We start from the raw sequence: 22,011 nt of genomic DNA on the forward strand, positions 1-22,011 counted from the left end.
GTAGCGGTAATTTAGACGGGCGGGCGAAGGGCTTCTGGCTGCCGAAGGGAAAGGGTTAGCAGTTTGATACTAGTCTGGCATCCAGGGTACTGCTCTATGGGATGACTTGACAGATGAACGGGTGTTTCCAGTGACATGCCCCATCAACCCAGCGATCGTCTCTGTACATAGCACAGTCCTGGTCCCCCCACTGGTCCGGCTGGCCCTCCCGCCAGGCACTGTAGTTACCGGTCCCGAGGTCAGTACCATCCACCCACTCCCACTTACCTTCCTGTAATGATGATAATGAATGGTTCATTAAAATGTAAATCACTCACAGCCCGAGGGCTGAATTGCGGATTCAATACTCATTACTCAAAACTTGTACTAAAATAAACATAAACATATTGTTATCATCATATTGCAATAAAAGGTGGTAATAAACACTGAAATATTCGTAAAATCTGGAGTTGACTAACATTATACGAAATTATAGCAGCTGCTTTAAGATTTAAAATCTTATACAATCATGTACTATCACTGGAAAACATCAAGAAAACCAAGTTGGGGCAGCTGTTACTTAGGCTATTAGATCAAGCATTCAAAAGCCTCACTATATAGGGTATGGGAGAGTTATCAAGTCTTTCTGTCCTGCATTTGACCGTTCTGTCTTTGTCTCTGTTTCTAGTGACTCCACCATGATAGTGCTGCCATGATAGAAGAGTACTTGCCTGTACCAGATCATGTAAGCCAAACCAGTAGTTTTTATAGCAGTCTGCCGCCTTGATGAGGGAGAAAAGGAAAGCGTTGATGTCGGCGTCACGAGGCATAGCGAGGGTTCCTCCACCGACAGACAGACAGGTCGCAGATGCTTGCATAAAGGGTTTTTCCATGTCAAAAACTTTGTAGCAGACTTTGCGGTACTTCTTGAAACCGGCAGGGCAGGGGGCTGAAAAACAATATAAAGGTATATGTGTAATTATAGTCACATTGAATATGGTATCATTTTAATTACACTAACAGTTCCCACAAACCCATCATTAGAAAGTTCCCTCTAAGTACAATATTTCTGACAAGATGATGATAATATTTCCGTGCCCCTCATTTTGACTGTTTTGTCCTTTCTTTTGACAGTAGGGCATGTTTTACCACATTCAAATAATCAGACTTATTACAATGTAGGAATGGTGGGGACACTTTTGAATGATTTAAAAACAATACATGACTCTACAAAATGGCCTCCAGACAAAATACACAGGAGAGCGACGGAAATGAGTCTGCTCCCAAGGTCGTTATATTCTTACATACCTGTGCGTGAGTCAGTTGGAACAGGTGTTTCCTCTGCAATGCCTCCTTGCTCTGATTTCCCCCAAATCTGAAAATCAAACACTTTTATTTTCATGTTTCTTTTTATTTATTACAACATCTAATGACAAAACAGGATGGCGACATGCTCAAGCAATATTTTCATCATGGTTCTAACAATTCATGTTTGACTTAAAAATAAAAATACATGTGTACATGTATTTAACATGATATGTAATGACATGATATGCGTATGTGGCGCTGTCTGTGAATTTTGAGCTAAACCACCAAATTTTCACCTTCTCTTACTCCTAAGTACCACCACTGCTATGTTACGTATTCACAGTTACCTGTTGTATCCATGCAGAGATGTTTGACAGATAGGCAGTCGACATCACAGTCTTTTTGTCCAGTTGGATGACAGACAACTTTAGGTCTGACAGATTTAAGGCTGTCTCCTGGTCTAGCCGGTCAACTGACACCCTTAGGTCTGACACTGCCACCACTGTAAGTTAAACAACAATGCCATGTTATGGAAGAAATGTAGAACCTTGATTGTAGAGTTCTAGTTTTGTCATTAAAGGAGTACTAACCTCCAGAATGGGGTGCTATATTTCGACAGGCATTTATTTTTGGAAGTGAAAAATTCATATTATTCTACAATATACAATTAAATGCCCATTTTGCGAGCAAGTCTTAAAACGCATCGAATCCAGGACAAACTCTCCAAATACCCTCAAAACTATCCCAGAATACACCACGCTACCCCATTGGTGTCTATGTTTTAAACAAAAAGTTACGTTACAGACCTCATTTTGGGGGCGATAAGAAAAATTTGTACCGTTTTGTGTTCTTTGGTATCTTACCAACCATTGCCCTTCTTGGTGTCCTTATCGCCCCTCATTTATGCCGCAAATATTGATGATGAAAAAACGGCGTAATCTAGTTATCTTTTTCATAAGTGGCGTAATCTAATTATCTGTTCAAGTTATACTTACATGCAAATAAGTTGAGAAAATCAAAACACACAGGATGAAACTGGCGCCCACTGTATTCGACATCATGATATTATAATATCGAAGCCACAGGTCAAGCAAAGTAAAGCAAGTAATTTCTCAATAATCAGCTTGTTAGTGTGCTTGTCTCCTACCATTTTCGCCAAAAAAATGTTTATGTTGACCTGAAGTGTATGAGTATTGCGTAAGCCAGAGTTCCCGGATGTATCAATTGTGGTTCAGCATGGGGGAAAATGATATTAATATCACTTTACAAACATGCGCCGCGAAACTCGTACAAGCTAAATTATGTAAAAAGTCAGCTAGTTATGTGTTCATTGCAGCATGATGTATCGGAAAATAGCACTTCCTTCTGGAGGTTAGTACTCCTTTAAACTGCATTTCTATTAACACCCCCCAATTCATACGTCTTGCAAAATGCCAAGCATTTCTGACTCCAATGCACACAAAAAAGAAATAAAACCCAACAGTAACATATCAAAATTTGCATTGGTAGCATTAATAATCATGATGATCATTTTTACTGCTTATTATTTTATCATTTTCTTCGAATTAGCGCTCGGGCATGGATTTGCAATGAACTTTGTATTAAAGATTTTTATTTTAGTAGGATAAATAAAGTCAAGTTTTAAGTTTATTTATCCAGTATATCTCAGATTTGTTTTTGATAAGTCAAGGATACAACATCACTCACCTAGGAAGATAACAGTGCCCAGCAGACTGATGTTTAGAAGGATGGTCATCACAGGGAGGGTCTTCACTATGGAACAGGTCCTTGTCTGGGACTGGCCTGGGCTGTTCCCAGTTTTACCGGTTCCTGTAGCACCGTTATGGGACATCCCTGCTGCTGACAGCCTGGCTGAGGAGACCTTACAGGCCTCCTGGTAATCTTCATCATCATTACACGTTTCATAGACATTACAGGATGCCTGGTAGTCTCCATCACCGTTACAGGGCTTGTAGATGTTACAGGATGCCTGATTGACGTTCTTGTCCATTGTATGCCTTCTCCCCACCAACTTGTGTACCCAAAATGTAATGCACTTAAGCGCCTCAACATTTACATGTATGTCTGACTACATGTAGTTCTATGAATCTTCAAAATAATTGTCTGGTTGCCACATAGTTACATGAATTACACATAAGAGAAAGACCTTCTTGTCCATGCATTTGCTCTTCAAGGACTCGATATTTATTTCCTATTCTACATGATTGTATAATTGTCTGGTGTACCCAAAATGTATTTCATTGTCGCTTCAAAAACTCCAGATTTGTCTGACCAGTTCTAGGTATCTTCAAAATAATTGTCTGGTTGCCACATAGTTACATGAATTACACATAAAAGAAAGACATTCTTGTCCATTGTACGCCTTCTCCCACAAGCTTATGTAGCCAACATGTAATGCATGGTGCTTGAGGGACTCGAGATTTGTCTGACCAGTTCTATGTATCTTCACAATAATTGTCTGGTTGCCACAGTTACATGAATTACACATAATGCATTTAGTTCTTCAAGGACTCAACTTTTATTTCCGTCCAGTTTTGCATGTATCTTCAACATAATTGTCTGGTTGCCAGAGTTACTAGCCTGGTTACCAGACCTATTGTAGCTCCCGAGCAAATCTATTTGCAGAGAGGATGTAGGACTCGGGAGCTATAATAGGTCTCACTGGTAACAAGGCTACATAGTTAGTACATGAATTACACATATTATTAAGGGTTTCTACTGACCACTCCTAATATAAGGCACCAGGAAGCAACACCAGATTTTATTCCTTCCCTGCATTTCTCAGTTAACAAGACATGAAGAATAAAAATGAGGAAACTTTGCAAGACAAAGAAGGAAGACTTTATTTATCCTTTTCTCAAAGATGGTTTAAAAGAAATCACACTCACTCAACCCAATACAGCTGTAGTTTTATTTCAGACTTTGTTTCTTACAACATTTGTGATGGCAATCTTGGTTTACATTTTCCTCATTCATGGTTACCCTCAGGCCGGCATTTTCATCACTTTTCTACCTTGCACATTATTTCTGCAAGTATAAAACTGCCTAGGCAGAGGGAAGAAGAGCATTTCATAGAAAAATACTGCTATATGTTAAAAAAATCTATTTTGCAATGCCTTTTCTGTATAAAAATGCTAGTTTGACACGTCTTTGTCTCTATAAAACGATTGAGAATGGTCCCTAGGTTGCCTGCACTGAACATAAAATATGCAATACTTAAGTACTAGTATGCTATTTACAATACAATACTGCTAACACAAAATCCTCTATGTCAGATTGTATTGAAGAGCCCGTCAGCAGAACATACTGCACCTGCGCAAAACCTGTAATGTTAAATGCATTGTGCATAGCACTTAAGCAGAAAGTGTTATACAAGGTGGTATTCGTGTATATAAGGTTAACAACCGGTCTTTAGTTTCCAAATGTTATGTCAGAAAAAAAATCATCTGCAACAGGCAACATTCTGATGCAATGTTGACCAAAAATCCAAGGAAAACCATGAAAAATGGGGTTTTGCGCAGGCGCAGTACGTTCTGCCAACGTGCTGCTTTGGGAGCACTTACATCATGTACAAGTTTCAGTATTTTGCACAGAAAGTTAAACCAATAATACATGTGACAGTGAAGCCATGCAACATTAGATTAGCACCATTTAAATGTTTCTTAGTCTTACCCTTAAACAATGGTAGGCCTCTAGACATGTAATCTCTCTTACAAAACTTGTTTGATTCTTATAGAAATAACAAATAACACAAAACCTATGGAATTTTAGAAATAGTAATATACTGGCCATGGCGTTCTTCAGGTTACTGCATTGCTGTTCAATGTAATTTGCAATTATTGTTTTATTAAAAATATTTGTTATGAAATGTTTTCTGACTTTTTTTTACATTTTCCTGTGCGGTTAAATATCCAAATTCTACTTATCAATAAGAATTCTTGTAAAATATCAAATTGAATTGTAACATTAATATTACAACTGTTCAACAGCCCTTCGTCAATGACAAGTCAACTACATCTAGATGTCACTTTGTAAAAAAATTTTCAGATTTCTTTTTGATAGCTGTAACATAGAGATGGGTTAGGCAGCACCATGCTGAATGTATGACATTAAAATGACACAAAAATATATTTTGGCAAGCAGCAATATGTATAAGTGATATGAAGGGTTTGTATGCAATGAAATACTGTAAGGCACATTATATGCAGAATACTATTTTTTAGCAATCTACTAACAGGCACAAATGTGATGTTATAAATGTACTACAACAATTCAACACTCACAGTTAATTCTATTCTCAGCACAATCTCTAATACATGTACTAGCAACTAAAATAATTATTGTAGGGACTAGAGGCAGTTTGATCTCGAAGCTTCATTTGAAAGATAGAAAAATTGTTTTCCTAAAATATACCATTTAAAAGGATATTCATTGTATTTAGTGTTAAGTATAACCATCTACACTTTTGCCATACACAGGTTGTTAATATTTTAGGTTTTACATAGCAGCGGCATTCATGAGGAAAAAAGTACAAAAATACAAAAAAAGAAAGTACAAATGTTATAACAATCCGCTGTTCAAATTTTATCATTGTATACAATTAACATTATATACAACTCAGTTCTTAAAAGCTGTTGCAACATTGTTAATATGTATATATACTAGTATGATATGATAAGCATGTTAAAGATAATAAGCATGTCGGCAGAACGTACTGCACCTGCGCGAAACCCTTAATGTATTGTACATAGCATTTTGGCAGAACGTCTCATATAAGGTTGTATTTGCTCATATAAGGTTAGCATTTCGACAGCAGTTTCCAAATGTTGTGTCGGAAAGAATATCCTCTGCAACAGGAAAAATTCTGATGCAACGTTGACCAAAAACCCAACGAAAAACGCGAAAATACAGGGTTCTGCGCAGGCGCAGAACGTTCTGCCGACGTGCTGTTAAAGATAATATGATATGAATGACAAAAAATGTCAAATGGTTACAGAACTGAAATGAGAAGGCAGAGTAGTACACATTACTATAGCTCTGTTTTGACCGAGTCGTCGAGTATAATGGAAACTTCTGGTGACTCTTCCTCTGTCGCAGGCCTCTGTATACTGTCCTCTTCAAATGAAGGTTCTGCATCACTGTGAAGTAAAGACAGTTCAAGACAATATTGCAATGAGAAGGCTTACCTTTCTCATAAACTGATGCCTGTATTAGTGTTTACAAGGCATGGAGAGTTTTGCTGAAAGGAATGCATCTGAGGTTTTGTTTTTTAAAACTTTCAACAATTTGCCCCAAATTCTCCTTAAAACCATTTTTTATAGCTCTTTCATCATCTTTTGAACATGACCGAAAGGTTGAAACAAAAGTCATATACACTTAAAAGCAAAATGACTGAAAGATATCAACAATTTTAACAGATACATGTAGATTAGGCTCTTTCCATTTATCCCAGCATGACATGTTAATAGTGCTAAAAACGCAGCAACATTTCAAGTTGCACAGAGGGTTTGAAGCCAGCTTGAACATCATCAATCCTTTATAGAAGATGAGGAAGCCAAACATTTTCTGAGAATCTCAGAGATCATAGCTCTCCAAGATCTTGAGGTGCATTAGTAGGGGTCTGGAGGGGTTTTATAAGTTTAAATCTTCATTAGGCCCAGGAAAAAAAAATGTTGCGTATCCCATTTCCTGACCGACCCCAGAAAAAACTACTGACCCTAGCTTTTTTTTTTTTAAGAAAGAAGGAAAAAAAGATAATTACCTACCTACTAACCCTAATTTTTTTCAAGACTGAAACAGAAAACACAACATTTTTTTCCTAGGCCTTAGTAGGGGTCTGGAGGGGTTTTATAAAGGGTTAGATCTCGATTAGTCAGTTTTCCGCCATGCTGGGATGTAGGAGAAGGGATCTGTACTCACGGCAGACTTACGTGGGTTCTGCTGTTTCGGCCTGTGACCCCATGTCTGTCCCCTGCAGCGCGGGGTCCTTGTCCCCCTGTATGACAGTATCAGTGTTGGGTATTGTGCCACGAAGGGTGCCAGGTATTGTGCCGGGAAGTGCGGCTCTATCATGGGGCAGGTTCCCGAGGTCCCCCTGGGGTAGGAACACACCCCTCTAAGTTCCGCAAGCATGGTTATTAGACTTTAGATTCCTCGTGCATGGACACTAGGTGGAATATAACTGGTGAGTTAGTTAGTCGGTTAGTAGGTTAGCTCTGAAATGATGAAGCCTGTTCAAGCAGGGCTCTCCCCAAGGAAATCCTAGCACCTCTCCCAAAATGTTCAAATTTAGGGTTTTCTGTTAGCCCTTGTCCTGCTGGCATTTTTTTTACACAACATTTTCAAATAATTTAATTTGAGGTTGCAGACCCTTGACTTTCTTTGCCCTGCGCTGGCATAGTTACTTCCGCATTTGTTGTGTTTTGCTGCAGTGTGATAGTGATACGTTGCACGACAATACTACCAAATCGTACACATTCAGGGCACTATATAGATGGTACTGTATGTGCAACCCATATATATATGGGCCCTGCAGGACAAGGGTTAATATTTTAATGAAAATTCGCTGATTTCTCTTCAACCGATTAGGGAGAACCTGTCCCCTAAGAATTTCTGGGGAAACCCCTGCTATTAGTTCTGTAAGCAGTGCACTATGGAGCAACAGTCGCTGGCTGTAAGTTGTATTATTTGGGCAGTTTAAGAGGGCCTGTTCGGAGTTGTCCCCTGTACTTGTCTCCCGTGTACTTGTAAGTTGTTAGTGTAACAAATCGACAAGTCTGTAGTTCCTGTTATGCAGGCTTTTAACTAAGGGGGTGTCTGGGTGTCTTTTGGACTCCCTGTAAATTGGACTCCCTACTTTTTTGACACGTCACACTAAAGACACCCTATTTTTCCCACTCCCAACCCCTGCCTCACAGACATGCCTCCCTTTTTCAGCCTTACTATAAATACAAAAATGATGTTGAAACGAAGGAAAGAAACTTGGCTGCAGCCAGGCTGCCTGTATTCCTCAAAATTTGGACCTCAAAATGGAGGAAGTGGTGTTTGACAGCATTAAGAATTAAAAAAAAAGCCCCCATAAAAAGCTTGTGCCTGCACCGTATGCTGCACATAGCAAACAACAGAAAAATTGGACACCCAACAACAAAAAACCCTAGCTAAAAGCCTGCTGTTATGTCTGTTACGTCACACTAGCCAGTCAGGAAAACTACACAAAAATTCTCAGTTGTCAAAAATGCACGTCTTTTCAAAGTCATGCATTTTTGACAACTGAGAATTAAAAATGATCTAAAAATAAAAATGATCATTTAAAGATTATCTAAAGATAGCCAAGATTATAACTCTTCTACTAGCAATAGAAGCTTAAGTAGGCTAGAATAAAAAGACAAAAATGAAATCTTTTAACAATGTTTCATCCCTTACTTCCCCTTTCAATTTTAGAGACATTTATCATAACCAATCCTAGAGTCATCTCCAAGCAGATTTTTCGGTTGCAAAGACAGTTTCCAATACTGTCTGGCCAATTGTACACTGTCTTGGTTACCCAAAGATCTGCTTGGAGAATAAAGCTAGTGCTCATCTAAAATAACTCTTCAAGCCTAGTGATGATAGTAATTCCACACTGATTTATTTTTATGGATGACATCCTCTGATTCATTTAGTCTGAAGACCCCCAAACTAGAGTGCACGAGCGAATAAAAAGAATTCCGGCCAAAAAATGCTGCTAAGCCACAGGAATACAAACTTTAAGCTGGTATATAATTGTGAATTTGTGGTAGTACATAGCGACTTTTATAACAAGCCGGCACATGCTGGCCTTTTGCAGAATTCATGAATTGGCGCGTGATCCATAAAATTAAATCAGTGTGGCCTAACCAATGGTGAAAAAGTGATTTTTGTTTTAAAGTTTAGGCTGTACCTTGCGAACCAGCTTCTCGGCGTCTGGTGTTGGGTTGGGCATGTCTTCTGTGATGGGTTCTTTCTCCTCTTCCTTTGCTTCTTCACCATCAAGTGACATCTGTCAAAATAAAATCAACAGTTGTTGAGCTTCATATCCTGAACTACGTACTGAAACAATTGACACAAAACTAGCCACGAGTAATTCAAAATGGCCTCTAGCCGGCACCAGTTTTTCCGACAATTGCAGGAACTTTGTGTCGTGTGACGGAAACTTCTTAAAACCAATCTGTGAACCTTGATGAAAAAAATTGGCAAAAATCTTGGGTAAAAATAAAAAAAACATCAGAAAGACCACAAACAACTACTCTCAACCCCATGATTTGCCTCTCAAAATGCGGGAAATGGAGTTTTGTAAGGCTTGAAAATATAAAATTTTCCCCTGGACCCACCTAGGTTGCCAGCACTTTCTTCCCAGGTTAAATCATGAACTGGGCTGATGGAAAAAATTTCAAGCTGGCTAGAACCTTAATGTGGATGAAGCTTGTAGAATACCCTACCTCATCATCATATGTGAATGTGGTTTGAGCTAGGTCCAGTAGCTTCTGCTCCAGGGTTAACATCTCTAAGTACTCCACTGCTTCCTGTAAAGGCAGCACATGGAATAATGGTAAGAATTTCCGTATCACACAATAATATACCAAGGTCAATATACAATATACAAACATAGCAGTGTTCGAAATACCTGTCTGCAGTCTGCAATCTGCAGATAGATTTTCAAGATTGCAGAAGAAAAATTTATACAATCTGCAATTTTGCAGAAGGAAAAATAGACTCCAGATTCAATAGTTTCCAATTTAGCAAACTAGCACTCTCCGGTCCCATCAAGGACAGACAACACTTGAGCTTCTGTTCTGAAACAACAGGAGCTTCCTCACTAATTTGCATCATCCTTGTCTTGACTTGTCTATCTTTTGTTTCCTTTTTGACTTCCAAAAATTTGTCTTCACTAATTTGCATATCAATCAATAGTTTTTGCTTATAAACCTGCAGTTCTCCTTCAGTTTCTTAGTGTCACTGAGGAAAGGTAGTAGTCTGACCGTTTTAGGTAGCACCAAAATTATATACAGCTACTTGAGTAACTGTTTTTTTGTGTCTGTTATTAGTATGTTTTAGTATGTTTTTGCAGAAAGTATTTCCAAATTGCAGAACAAAATTTTGACTCTTCTGCAATATTGCAGAGCACTGAAAAAAAGTATTTCGACCACTGCATAGTGTCTATAGACATGTTAGCCTTTGGAAGTAAATCTTCACTTGATTTACATCTAAATTTTTTCAGTATGCAGGTTGCCTAATTTTTCTTCTGCAATATTGAAAATGTCTCTGCAAAATGCAGACTGCAGGTGGGTATTCTAGCACTTATTTTCATCAGGTTGGTAGAGTATAGGATATAGGGGTTTTCTTTTACACCAAACTATTCCTACCTTGCTTACGTTTATGAGGGGGTTACAAACGCAGCTCCGTTTGGGATTGCGTTTTTGCCGCAAAAGTGCCACCTACATTGGTTACATTTAGTGGCGAAAAAGCAGAAATCCAGTCAGAAGCTCTGAGGAAGGTGTATGATAGACAGCGAAATGTCAGCAAGGTAGGAAGTTAAGGAATAGTTTGGTTGTGTAACACTGTAATGTGCCTGACCTTCCTAGGCTGCATGTTTTCTGTGGTGATGTCTGCCTGTCTCTGGTAGAAGCGGATGTTCTGCAGCATGTCTCCGTGGTCAGGGATGAACAGGAGGAAGGACGAGGCAGCCTGGGAGGCATTCACTACCTCTCCAACTGTGGGGGAGGAGGGGGGAAGTTATTTTTTTTACCAGAAGGTTACACTCAGGTCATTTGACTTGTTTTTCAGGTACTTCTGGGACAATAAAAATACACAAAATCATACAAGAAATAACGCACAATAATAACAATACAGTACACGCACAATAATAATCATACAACCGTGCTCAGGAAATGTCAGTTCCAATTAAGAGTACAATGAGTTTTTGAAGGCAGTTAAAGTTTGTTCTTTGGTGAGCTGATTCCACCACACTGGACCCTAGTACTTCAGGCTCCCTTTGTACGCTTTAATCTCAGAAGCTTAGAAATCAGAATATTATTTGCTAAATTTTCTAAATGATTAAAATACTAGCTTTACAACTGTGCTATAACACATCTTCTGACACAACACAAATGTACAACAGTAAAAAACGTACGCTGATATAGACAGAACTGCAGGTAGTGGTAGTGCATGGGCAGGTAGTTCTTGTAGTTGGTTTTCTGGTTGGGTCCGGCAACCTTCTCTGGGCAATCTGACTTGCACTTCAGCACAGACGAGTAGTGATCTGTACAACACAATAAAAAAGAAGAAAGTAAGAAAGTGATCTCAATCCAGTTTTAGCTCACTGAAGAGATAGAGAGGGCAGACACTATGTACAGTATTTACAGGTTCATTATAACGGGGAAATTCCCCCAGCTCGTTTCAACAAGCACAATGAACAGTGGACTGCAACTTAACGTCCCGTCCTAGGGACTGCAACCCCCTCCAGTAGCGTGCATGTCACTTTTTTATTACTGAAGAACACTCACTTGTGGGGTCGTGTGGTGTAATGACAGAGTACTCAACTCGGAACCGAGAGGTCCCGGGTTTGAGTCCTGACATGCCACGAGTCTTGTGCCCTTGGGAAAGGAACTTGACACAACTTTCCTAACTTAACTCAAGTGAAAATGAGTATTGTCCTGTCCAGTATTCGTTTCTATGTATGGGACACAACACCAGCAACAGCTGCCTGTGTCCCACGTGTATATTGTATTGTTACGATTTCAATAAATCAAATGAACTCACTTGTGATGGACTGGAAGAACTCGGGGAAGTATTCGTGAATGTAGGGCCCCTCACACTGTACCCTACACTCCGTCTCTGCCTTGTAGTACAGTACTAAGGCCTTCTCCATCGTTTTCTTACACTCCTTGTACTCTTGGTCATTGTAGGCAGCCACTCCATTGTAGAACATTTGCTGTGCAACAGAGAAGCACATTTGAATTATGTTAGAAGCATTGTAAGAAACAGGAGGAGCAAGTAGAAACTGTTACAGATAAAAACCCCTGGTCCCGGGCCGAGGTTCGAACCCACGACCTCCCGAGCACCAGCTTCATAACTAAACGCTCAAACCACTTGGCCAGTTCAGTTGGTAGCGCCTATAAACCCGCCTCTGTTGCAGCATGTTTATGTGACAATGTTCACCCACAGAAAAAAACTGGGTGCACAGCTCCAAATTTGGGTGCACTAAGGTGCACATGCACCCAGTATTTTGAGCCCTGACGCAGTATTTCGACTTTACACTCCAACTTCGTCCAAGCCTAAAATATTGATATCAACTGCTCACCTCATGTTCTGATCGTTCCAAGTCCTGAAACATGTCCTTGGTCACTCCTTCAAACTCCTTGTAGAAATCAATGTTGTCCCGCATCATGTCATGGTCTGGGTTGGCCACAATGAAAGTGTGCGCTGCTGCAACTGCCTTAGACAACTGGTTGGTCTAGAAAAAAAAAAAACATGCCATCATGAAAGTTCATCTGTGTTGGTAGTAATTATACTAAAGTAAAATGTTGAACTTTATTCTAACACAAGGGTTACACAGAGATAAAATTTTCAACGACCACTGTCGCCTTCATCAGGATAATTAATGACCAATACTTCAAAGTGTAATCTCGCAAGAGTTACGTTACAAACACTTCACCTTATTCCCATGAGACTTTACGGATAGATGACGTAAGCAATGGTCCAGTCTCTGTTAAGAGATGGCTGGAGTGCCCTGATATATATGGCCACTGATGTTAGCTATGTTTGATTAGCTAGTGTTCCTGTCCTGGTCAATGTGCTACTAAAATTTGCCAACATCAACCCACTAACATTCAGATACGTTCTACACATGTATCTAGGGCTTTCTACATTTCACACGTCTAAATGAAGCACATTCAAACAAAACTCAGTTTGCTGTACCATGTTTACTCTTATTTGCATTTTTGTGAGTTAAGATTGCCCAAACATCATTTCATTTGCATTCAAAATGGTGCCTGTCAACATTGGGGTCCTACTGGGGGTCTTAAACATTCTTTTAATCTCCAAGCAGAGTCAATGGGGCAAGGAGACTTTGTGTTGGCTGCCTGTATCCATTGGTCGCCTGTATCCAATGTCCGCCCCATGAACGTTATACAGGCGGCCAATGGATACTGGTGGCCAACATCAAGTCTCCTTGCCTCACCGAATCTGCTTGGAGATTACATTCTTCCTGCTGAGAGTGCCTTCAGGCACCACAGTTGTACTGGTCATGGCCTTGGGAAGGTTAATTAAATTCCTGTAGCTTCCTAACCTAACAAAGGAGCAAGAGGAAGCTTTCCAGACAGGCTAAAGACAACAATTATAAATATAGTTATCTATTCAATACTACTGTGAGCAGTAGTTTCAGTGTAGAACGTTTAGCCTTATAGTAAGTATACTGACTGGGTGTGTGGATATGCCTTCCTTTTTTTTGTAGGAGTTTTGTGGAAAATGCAAACTGACTTTTTTGAAGCCAACTGTGGCTAATAATATATCTGCACATGTATCTTGGCCCAAGATACAAGTTAGTGCAGATAATATTATTACACGGTAGCCACAATGGGGATTCTAGAAAAAATATATTTTTTTTAGTACAAACGATAAAAGGACATTTTGTGCTTATTTTAGGAAAGCACAAATACCACTCAAAGCAAGGTTATAAAAAGGAACATTCTTGCTATAAGACATTCATGGCATTGCAGTATTTGTATAGATGAATGATTGATATGAAGAATGTTCGTAGGGCACATCTCTCAGTATGTGGGAAGTTCTGGAAACATCCAAAACTTGGCTTGATTCCTCTCTCTATATGGTTAGTTTAGTTTATCACTAACAGGGACTCTGGCAGATAGCCATTTAGAGCCTCATGCCTCCAATGAGGGCCTGCAAGGGGGGGTCCCGACAACGCTCTACGCTGAATTTGGAAACCTCTCGATTACGCTTTACGATAAATTCCAAGTGACTACAACGCATTACGTAGAATTAAAACAGCGAATACGCTCTACCAGAGCTCGAAATACCCGGTGGCGCACTGGCGCGGCGCCACCTGATTTTGCTTGGCGCCACTTATTCCTAAACTCAGGTGGCGCAGCGCGCCACCTATAATTTGCGTGGATCGAACCGCTAATCGCATGGATCGGGCCCCATTGTCGGCACAATCTTGTGAATTGTCGATGAATTGTCGATCTCGCCATGACGCCACAAAGAAAACGTTCTCATTGGTAGAAAATCAGACACCTCGCTGGCGTTTCACAACACAATTTTCATGTAAACAACTCCGACTGTCCTTGTTTACATGCAAAGCGCGCCGATACAAAATCCTGCCGGCCGCCCGACCGACCGCATGCGACGCTAAGTTTTCGGCGGCTCGGCGGAAAAATAATCCATCCCCAGAAGAAATTTTACGCATGAAAATAACAACTACAACTTGTTTTCGAGTTTCTGAGGCCGTAAAATGATTAAAACGGTTGAAATTTGTCGGAAAAAACAGCTCGAAAGACAGAATGAAAATGGCCGACGCTGCTTCCAACAATGTGGTCAAAGGTGAAGATAGCATCCAAGCGTCCAAGATACATGTACTAGTATTACACGCATGAAAAAAAAATTTTCGGCAACGACAGAAATAAAAATTCACTCGTATTTTTAAAAGGTTAATTTGTAAACATTACCGTGAAATTTTCCGAATTTATTGGTTTCTAGTGTCAGAATATAATGTTGTTTCTATGAATGTGCGGTTGGATGCTGTGGGGCTTTTACAATTGGGAGAATCAGATATTAAGAGCATGCTTTCTTTCTTTCTTACTTTTTTTATTGAGTGTCTCTAAATTTTTTTTTAGTATGAGTTTATAGACATAGTCACATTTTTATTTGTTCAGCTGTGTCAATATGTGATTTTGTTTGGGAAATATGATTGGGTTAAAAAGTTTGGTATATATTAATTATGTCCGTAACACCTTAGGAATACTTGCTCCAAGTTCCAGGCTTTTTTAATAAGTACATGTACAATTTGTATCATGTATTTTTCACTTGTTGAACTTGTGGAAGCACCGTTGGCCCCCGGTTAGGGGTCATCCGGGGAACCTATGCCCAATTTTTTTTTAAATCAAGGGAGCTAATACCATTTTTTATTAGATTTTGAAGATTTGTCCGGGGGGTATGTTTATTCCGGGGGGTATGTTTATTTGGCAGATGAGAGTAACATTATCCTTGCGCAAACGAAGAACATGGCGCACGTAACACCACCCGCATAAGTGTGCCGCCATGTAGAGGCGTGGCATTCCCACGGCGGCAGCCCTGTGATGAAGTGATGTAAAGGTGGCATTCTTTATTAAAACATTGTTGTTTGAGAGCTTTTGTGTTCTTTACATTACTTTATTTTATAACATAAAACTTAAGTAGTTAACTAGAAGAAAACGTAATAGATATAAGTAGCAGATTTGAAGAAAATGATAACTTGGAAGTGTTGCCACTTGAATACTGATGGCGCCACCTGGCTTTTGACTCAGGTGGCAACATGCGCCACCTGGCTGAAAAAAGTATTTCGAGCCCTGGCTCTACGCAAAATGTGAAGAGTGGTCCGTCTACGCTCTACGTAGAATTAAAACGGCCGATTACGCTCTACGGAAAAGGGCTTGCGGGCCCCCTCCAATGGATGGCCTTCGTGTAGAAACCTGGAAACATATCCGAGACAGTTTGCCTCAACTTTCCAGAGGTTTGGCACCTCTACATGCTGTTTAAAGATCGCACTATCTTGTGCCAAAAAACTAAATGATCACACAGAACATATGGGTCCTATATGTGATGTTTCAACTTCTTGCCAGACTGTAGGACAATGAACTATAAAAAGGGCAAAAACTGTGCAGAAAGTTGTCACAAAGAAAACGTGACCAACTAAAAGTTTAAAATTTTGGTTGAATTTACAACTGCAAAATTGGTATAACTGCAAAACAACTGAAAAATTGGTATAATTACGTACAAGTAAGTTTCAAAACATCTTGTATTATTCTCAGCAACTAATCTCCAAGCAGATCATACGGTGGCAAGGCAGTATCCATTGGCCACCAAAGCCACTTTGGTCACTAATGCAATGGACACTCCTCTGGCCAATGGATACTGTCTTGCCACCGTATGATCTGCTTGGAGATTATCAGCGACCAGTTACTAGCCAATACATGGCCTTTCTGTCTACTTGGTGCTTTCAGCTGCCAAAAGAATACAATATCCCATCGGTAACCATAACCACAGGCATTCCTGAGCTGGGGTTTCACAAAGAGGTTGGCTGTGTGCATGTGTTTATGCAGACTTGATGTAAACAGAGTGGGTATCCCTCAGAAAGTCAAATCAGTGGGGATTCAGACAATCAACAAACTAGAATGATTGATTAGCATTTTTTTCTTGAGCATAACGGCATTAAAATAGTTGTTCTGATACATGGAGAATTCTGTAGCAAATAATCATCCATATATTACCTTTTACTCTGTATTTTTTTACTCTACACGCAGTTACATTTAATGGTTTTATGAAGATACGAATTTGTAGTAGTAATGTTGGATTTTCATCTGTTTAGAGATAAAGCTTGAAAACTAGCTAATTTTGCATTTCTATCATCACCTTTTTGCTAGCAGTTATAAATCTGGCATTTAAGTGTGTGTTTTTTTTCAATCAAATACACATCAGTGTAACAAATTGAGCACATAATTGCTGACAATTAGCATGACCAATGACCAAATTTACACACAATGGGAGCAAATTATCTTCTTTCTCAAACTAAAGATTCACACTGCAATTCAATCAAAGATGCTTTTGGCGTTTTTACATGCCTTTTACAAAATATCGGTATGCAGTGAAAATGGAAAGTTTTGTTAAGGTCTCAGGTTACAAAAAGCAAAAGTTTTTGCAAATTCTCAAGTTACCAGAGGTACTAAAATTATACCGTAGGTACAAAATCTTCATAAAACGTCTCCTTATCGTTAGTTTCAAAACAACACCGTCAAAAATGACCGATGCATGAAGATTTGTACAGGTTTTCGCACCGTGTGAAACATGTGGTGAACCAAATACTAGCCAAAATCTGGGCCCGGGCGATTGGCGTCTGGGTGTCGGGTTACGCCACGTAGTACCCCCGACTCGCTATACCAGGCACCGCGGATCGCTGGAAAAATAGTACAAATTGGCCGAAATAAAGGCTAGTATACCAGGGGAGTTAGTCGGCCATGGGTCGCAAATTGGATCTTCTCTGGCCGGCTAACTCCCCTGGTATGCTATCCTTTATTTAGGCCAAATTTCTACTATTTTTCCAGCGATCCGCGGTGCCTGGCAGAGGCCTAGGGGAGGGGCCGCTAGTTCAGCTAACTTCTTTTCTTAGTTGTAGCTGGTAAAGATCTGTAAGTCTAACAAGCTAGGCAGGAACACAAGTTAGAATACTAGAAAACTGCGCCAATTATAACTTTCGGCATAAATAAATCAGGTCAAATACAACGCAAGGGAACTGGGCTAGACTTTTCGGATGCTTGGGGGAGCAAATAAATAATGATTAATTGCTGCTGTACACAGAGCACAACCTTTGCGAAGTTTTGCTCTGATTTTTTAAGCAATCAGTGCATATTATCTCGAAGAAATCTGAGTTCTTACCCTCCAATAGGCGAGTTGTAGGTAGTCGTAAGGAACTCTGGCCTCGAACTCCTTTTCGATGTCTTCGTGGACGGGGAGTTGCCAAATGTCTCCCAGCCGATCGTCCAGACAGTGCTTCAGACACTCCGCCTTCTTCACGACTTGTGCGAAGAAGTTCAGCTCAGAATGGTGCGGGTAGCGAGGGTCTAGCGTGAGGACGTCTTTGACGATCTTGGTGTGGTTCGTACACTTCATTCGACACCCCACCATCTCGGTCTTTCTCAGCTTGTAGTTCTTGATGGCTCGCTCCATGTGTAGGATCGTGTCCAGCCATTCTTGCCTGGTGTAGTGGGTTTTCCCGGCCTCGTATAGCTGGTCGTACGGCACGATGCTTGGGTCGTCGCCGAAGGAAGGGTCGACCAGAATAACGGCGAGGTAGAGCAGGAAAGTGGTCCCGAAGATGAAGAAAGCCTGCGCCATGATGTGACACGTCTTCTGCAAGCCCAGGAGCATCCCACAATGCAGCAGCACCCGACCCCTGACCTTTGTCAAGGTGTTTAAACTATCCCACCGTGCACTGCGGCTGTTATAACTGTATCCCACAATGCCTCAGGTTTTGGATTGAACAAGGAGGTTGAAATATCTTTCTACTGAGGGCTAGTATTACTGCTAGAGTAGTCATGCTAGCCTCTACCAGGCTTTAGGAGGCAGCTGGAAAGAGAAGAAATTGGTCATGCCGGAGGAGTTGATCCGCTAGAGAGTAACATTTTGCCGCACCCGAAATGTACTCTCTAACGGACCAACCCCCTCAGCATGTTTAATCTCTCCATTTGGCCGATTTCTAGTCTTTCCAGCCGCCTCCCAAAGCCTGGTAGAGGCTAACAGTAAGCTAGTAAGTTTATGCTACCGGGGTAGTCATGCTACTAAAGCCATGTTATGGTGGATGCCCATCAGATTTTCATTTATGATGCCATATCTGAAACCTAAACCATTAACATTAATGGTACATGTACTAGATTGGTAACTTGAGTTTGGTCACCAAATCTCCTTTGTGTAAGGCCACACCAATTTAATTTGTTGGTTCTCGGATTCACCTCTTCATTTTTTCCAGATTTGCAAAAAAAAAAAATTTCAGAATCAACTGCAAAATGCTCATATTTTGCCCTGAACAGTTGAAAACAGTCCTTTTCTTCCTAGTCGTTACAGTTATTCCATCTTTCAATGCAGTGGTATCATTAGAAGTTAAAAATCCATTGTTTAAATTTTGAACCAGCCTGTTGTGTTGACTTCATACCTCGTATCGTAGCATTTGGGGCTATAATAGGATCCCTAGATCTGTTTTTATTTTTATTTTTTTTCGCCGTCGCTTCATATTTTTCCTGAAAAAATCCGAGAACCAACAAATTAAATTGGTGTGGCCTAACCATATTAATGTTACAGTGTCTTAAATACCATTGGAAAACTTATTCACTTAATGTCATTTATGACAACTGTTTGATGGTAACCATCTGGTATGATTGCTTAAATATTAATATTACTTGTGGAACAAGCTGGTTGAAAGAAAATTGACCTTGATCATACATGGTATGATTGTGTATCTCTGTTTTATCATATATATGAGAAATTATTACATCGTTAATCATTTGCACCATCCATCTTTCTTTATGACTTCATCTCCCCTGGAAGACAAAATAAATCAAATGCCATTATCACTAATATAGGGCAGTAATTTAGGGCTTAACTTAAGTAAGTTGCTCACATGCAGAGTCTTGCATCCATATCAATTTGTATTCAGCAAAAGAGCTCTGCCCAACGATATAATGCCAGTGTACATGTACATGTAATGTCCTTTCTCTGATTGATACTAGCCACTGGCCTTTGGGTTGCAATGAGCAATACTAGATGATTAAATAAGGTAGTTTAGAATAAATCAAAGCACCCTTGATTGACGACTTCTTTTGCAGACTATTGATCCTTTCCCCAGTGAGAGCCCAAGTAAGTGAGTACCTCAGGCTAAAAGGAACACGATTGTAATCCTTCTGTATTAGTCTGATCTGTTGTTCTAAATCACCTCCTCATTAGCACAGTACACCTCATTAGTCGTTAATACGCCTGATAATTAAGAGCATTTTGGCACCATCTGTGGTAATGAAGAGACATCATTTAATTGGGCAGAGTGTTTGACTTTGTTTAACTAACATTTGTCCTTGCAATAAATCATACAAGGTTAGGTATTACAGCAACTGTAAATCATAAAATTTTTCAGGTTACTGAGGAAATAATGAATGTACAGTAGCCATCTATAGGAATATTGTTACTGTAGTAAATTTTGCACAACCTGTTGATATACAAAGGAGTGTGATTGATATCAAATCTAATTTCAAACAAAACAACATCTTAAATTTTATAATAAAAAACAAAATATCTATTCAGGAAATGAAGCTGAATCTGTATCATTCTATAATTTCTCAACAGAAGCAAAACTGAATGTGTAATACAGGCCTTTCCTTTTCTGACTAGCCTGGTTACCTATTAACCTACATATATTTTAGCTCCTGAGCCCTACATCCTCTCCACAAAATGATAGTATTTGCTGAGAGGATGCAGCTATTTGCAGAGAGGATGTAGCACTCGGGAGCTAATATAGGTTTGGTAACTAGGCTATTTCTGACTGAACAATGTATAATGATGAGCTCCTTTGCTTCGCTTCACTCAATTGCGTCTCCGTGCACGTGACGTTCCCTTGGGATCCAGATATAACCAAATCACCGCTGCCTCATTCATCTTCCATTTATTGATCACATGTTTTCCCAAGCACTGCATGCCTCACTTTACCCATCATCACCCACCCAGGCCAGCCATTGGTCGCTGGAAGCCAGGCTCATTTGCATATCTTGTGGTGCCGGTATCTACACAAGCAGACTGCAGCGTAGTGCCATGTGATCACACGGTGATGGGCACTGCAAATCTCCCCCTCGCGCTGCTGTACATTTGGGTTATAAATTGACCTCTTTGTCGGCGTTCACGCCAGGATTGCGATGTGACTTCTCCCGGGAGCCAGAGCCCTTGAAGGCAACCCGTTGAGGGATTTTGGTTGTTGTCACGGTTTCAGAGAAGCCCTGGCCGGCTGGGTTGTGTGTGTGTTCCTGAGCTATGAAGAGGATTATGCTAGGTCTGATGTTCTGCTCTCCAATGCACTACATGGCTTTCTCTCCACAGAATTGTGTAGGGGAGTGTCGGGGCGGGCAAACCTGGTGGGAACAGGGGAAGATGTTCACCGACCTGACGGACTCGTACTCCAGCACTCAGCCCATCCAACAGGAGATTGCCGTCATGCTCATGCATCAAAACTTCGAGTGGCAGGAGGGGGATACGGTGTTAGACGTGGGCTGCGGTACAGGCGAGATTTCCAAGTACGTTGCACAGCAGGACGGGGTGAAGTCCGTCGAGGCTTTTGATGTTTCGCCCGATATGGTACGACACGCTCGTAAAAATAGCCCCCACGAAAAGGTAGCGTACCACATCGCTGACGCGCGCGACGAGCTTGCCATGAAGCTGGTTTGGGAGGAATCGTTCACCAAGGCCGTGTGCTTCAACGTGCTCCACTGGATCGAGGAGAAGGAGAGGGTGATCAGAAACGTGTTCTCGACTCTCAAACATGGGGGTGAGTTCCTCTTCAGCGTTTCTGCGGGCGTACCTGCCATGACGGTGGCGCGAGGAATCATCGAGTACCCCAAATGGAAGGACGCGTTTGCTGGCTTCTCGTATCCAGTGTGGGAATGGCCTAAAGGGGATGCTATCGGGATGCAGAAGCTGCTGGAAGACGTCGGCTTCGAAGTCATCACTTGTGTCAATCAGGTGTTTACGGTCAAGTTTGAGTCAGACCAGGAAGAGAAAATGTTTTTGCGGCCTCTACTGAGTCATCTGGAGCATATACCTGCTCACCTTCACGACGAATTTCTCATGGATTTCATCTACGTGTTCTATACGTTTGCCCCGAAGGACGAAAACCAACGTGCTATCTGGGAATTTCCTTTCGTTGTAGCTCACGTTAGAAAATAG

The 22,011-nt window shown here is 40.6% G+C and overlaps 3 protein-coding genes across 3 annotated transcripts; 1 reads left to right on the forward strand and 2 right to left on the reverse strand.

The window, feature by feature from the left end:
• Positions 1-9: 9 nt before the first annotated feature.
• LOC109477994 (C-type lectin domain family 4 member M-like) lies at positions 10-3,298 on the reverse strand. Its single transcript, XM_019779446.1, has 5 exons — positions 2,995-3,298; positions 1,635-1,789; positions 1,288-1,354; positions 711-928; positions 10-271 (listed from the first exon to the last, which is right to left on the reverse strand). The coding sequence occupies exons 1-5, from the start codon at positions 3,296-3,298 to the stop codon at positions 95-97; spliced, it is 921 nt and encodes a 306-aa protein (XP_019635005.1). The 3' UTR covers positions 10-94.
• A 2,466-nt stretch (positions 3,299-5,764) lies between these two features.
• On the reverse strand, positions 5,765-18,503 carry LOC109478102 (cartilage-associated protein-like). Its single transcript, XM_019779589.1, is given in 11 exon segments — positions 5,765-5,997; positions 6,264-6,446; positions 7,239-7,402; positions 9,227-9,325; positions 9,765-9,848; positions 10,900-11,036; positions 11,456-11,561; positions 12,085-12,165; positions 12,167-12,256; positions 12,626-12,778; positions 17,971-18,503. Coding segments are annotated over 10 exon segments (1,515 nt in total). The 5' UTR covers positions 18,463-18,503; the 3' UTR covers positions 5,765-5,997; positions 6,264-6,337.
• Positions 18,504-21,102: 2,599 nt separating this feature from the next.
• Positions 21,103-22,011, forward strand: LOC109478059 (juvenile hormone acid O-methyltransferase-like). The gene has a single exon (XM_019779514.1). It carries the CDS (start codon positions 21,103-21,105, stop codon positions 22,009-22,011), a length of 909 nt encoding a protein of 302 aa, XP_019635073.1.

The sequence above is a fragment of the Branchiostoma belcheri genome, unplaced genomic scaffold (genome assembly GCF_001625305.1).
Source record: "Branchiostoma belcheri isolate BF01 breed outbred unplaced genomic scaffold, Haploidv18h27 scaffold42, whole genome shotgun sequence".
In the NCBI taxonomy this organism is placed as follows: Eukaryota; Metazoa; Chordata; class Leptocardii; order Amphioxiformes; family Branchiostomatidae; genus Branchiostoma; species Branchiostoma belcheri.

Excerpts from the sequence above, each read along its gene's own strand:
- LOC109477994 (XM_019779446.1), bottom strand. The coding sequence starts at position 3,298 with ATGGACAAGAACGTCAATCAGGCATCCTGTAACATCTACAAGCCCTGT. Across the intron at positions 929-1,287 it reads TCCAACTGACTCACGCACAG|CCCCCTGCCCTGCCGGTTTC; the intron begins GTATGTAAGAAT and ends ATTGTTTTTCAG. Across the intron at positions 272-710 it reads GCTTACATGATCTGGTACAG|GAAGGTAAGTGGGAGTGGGT; the intron begins GCAAGTACTCTT and ends TCATCATTACAG.
- LOC109478059 (XM_019779514.1), top strand. The coding sequence starts at position 21,103 with ATGAAGAGGATTATGCTAGGTCTGATGTTCTGCTCTCCAATGCACTAC.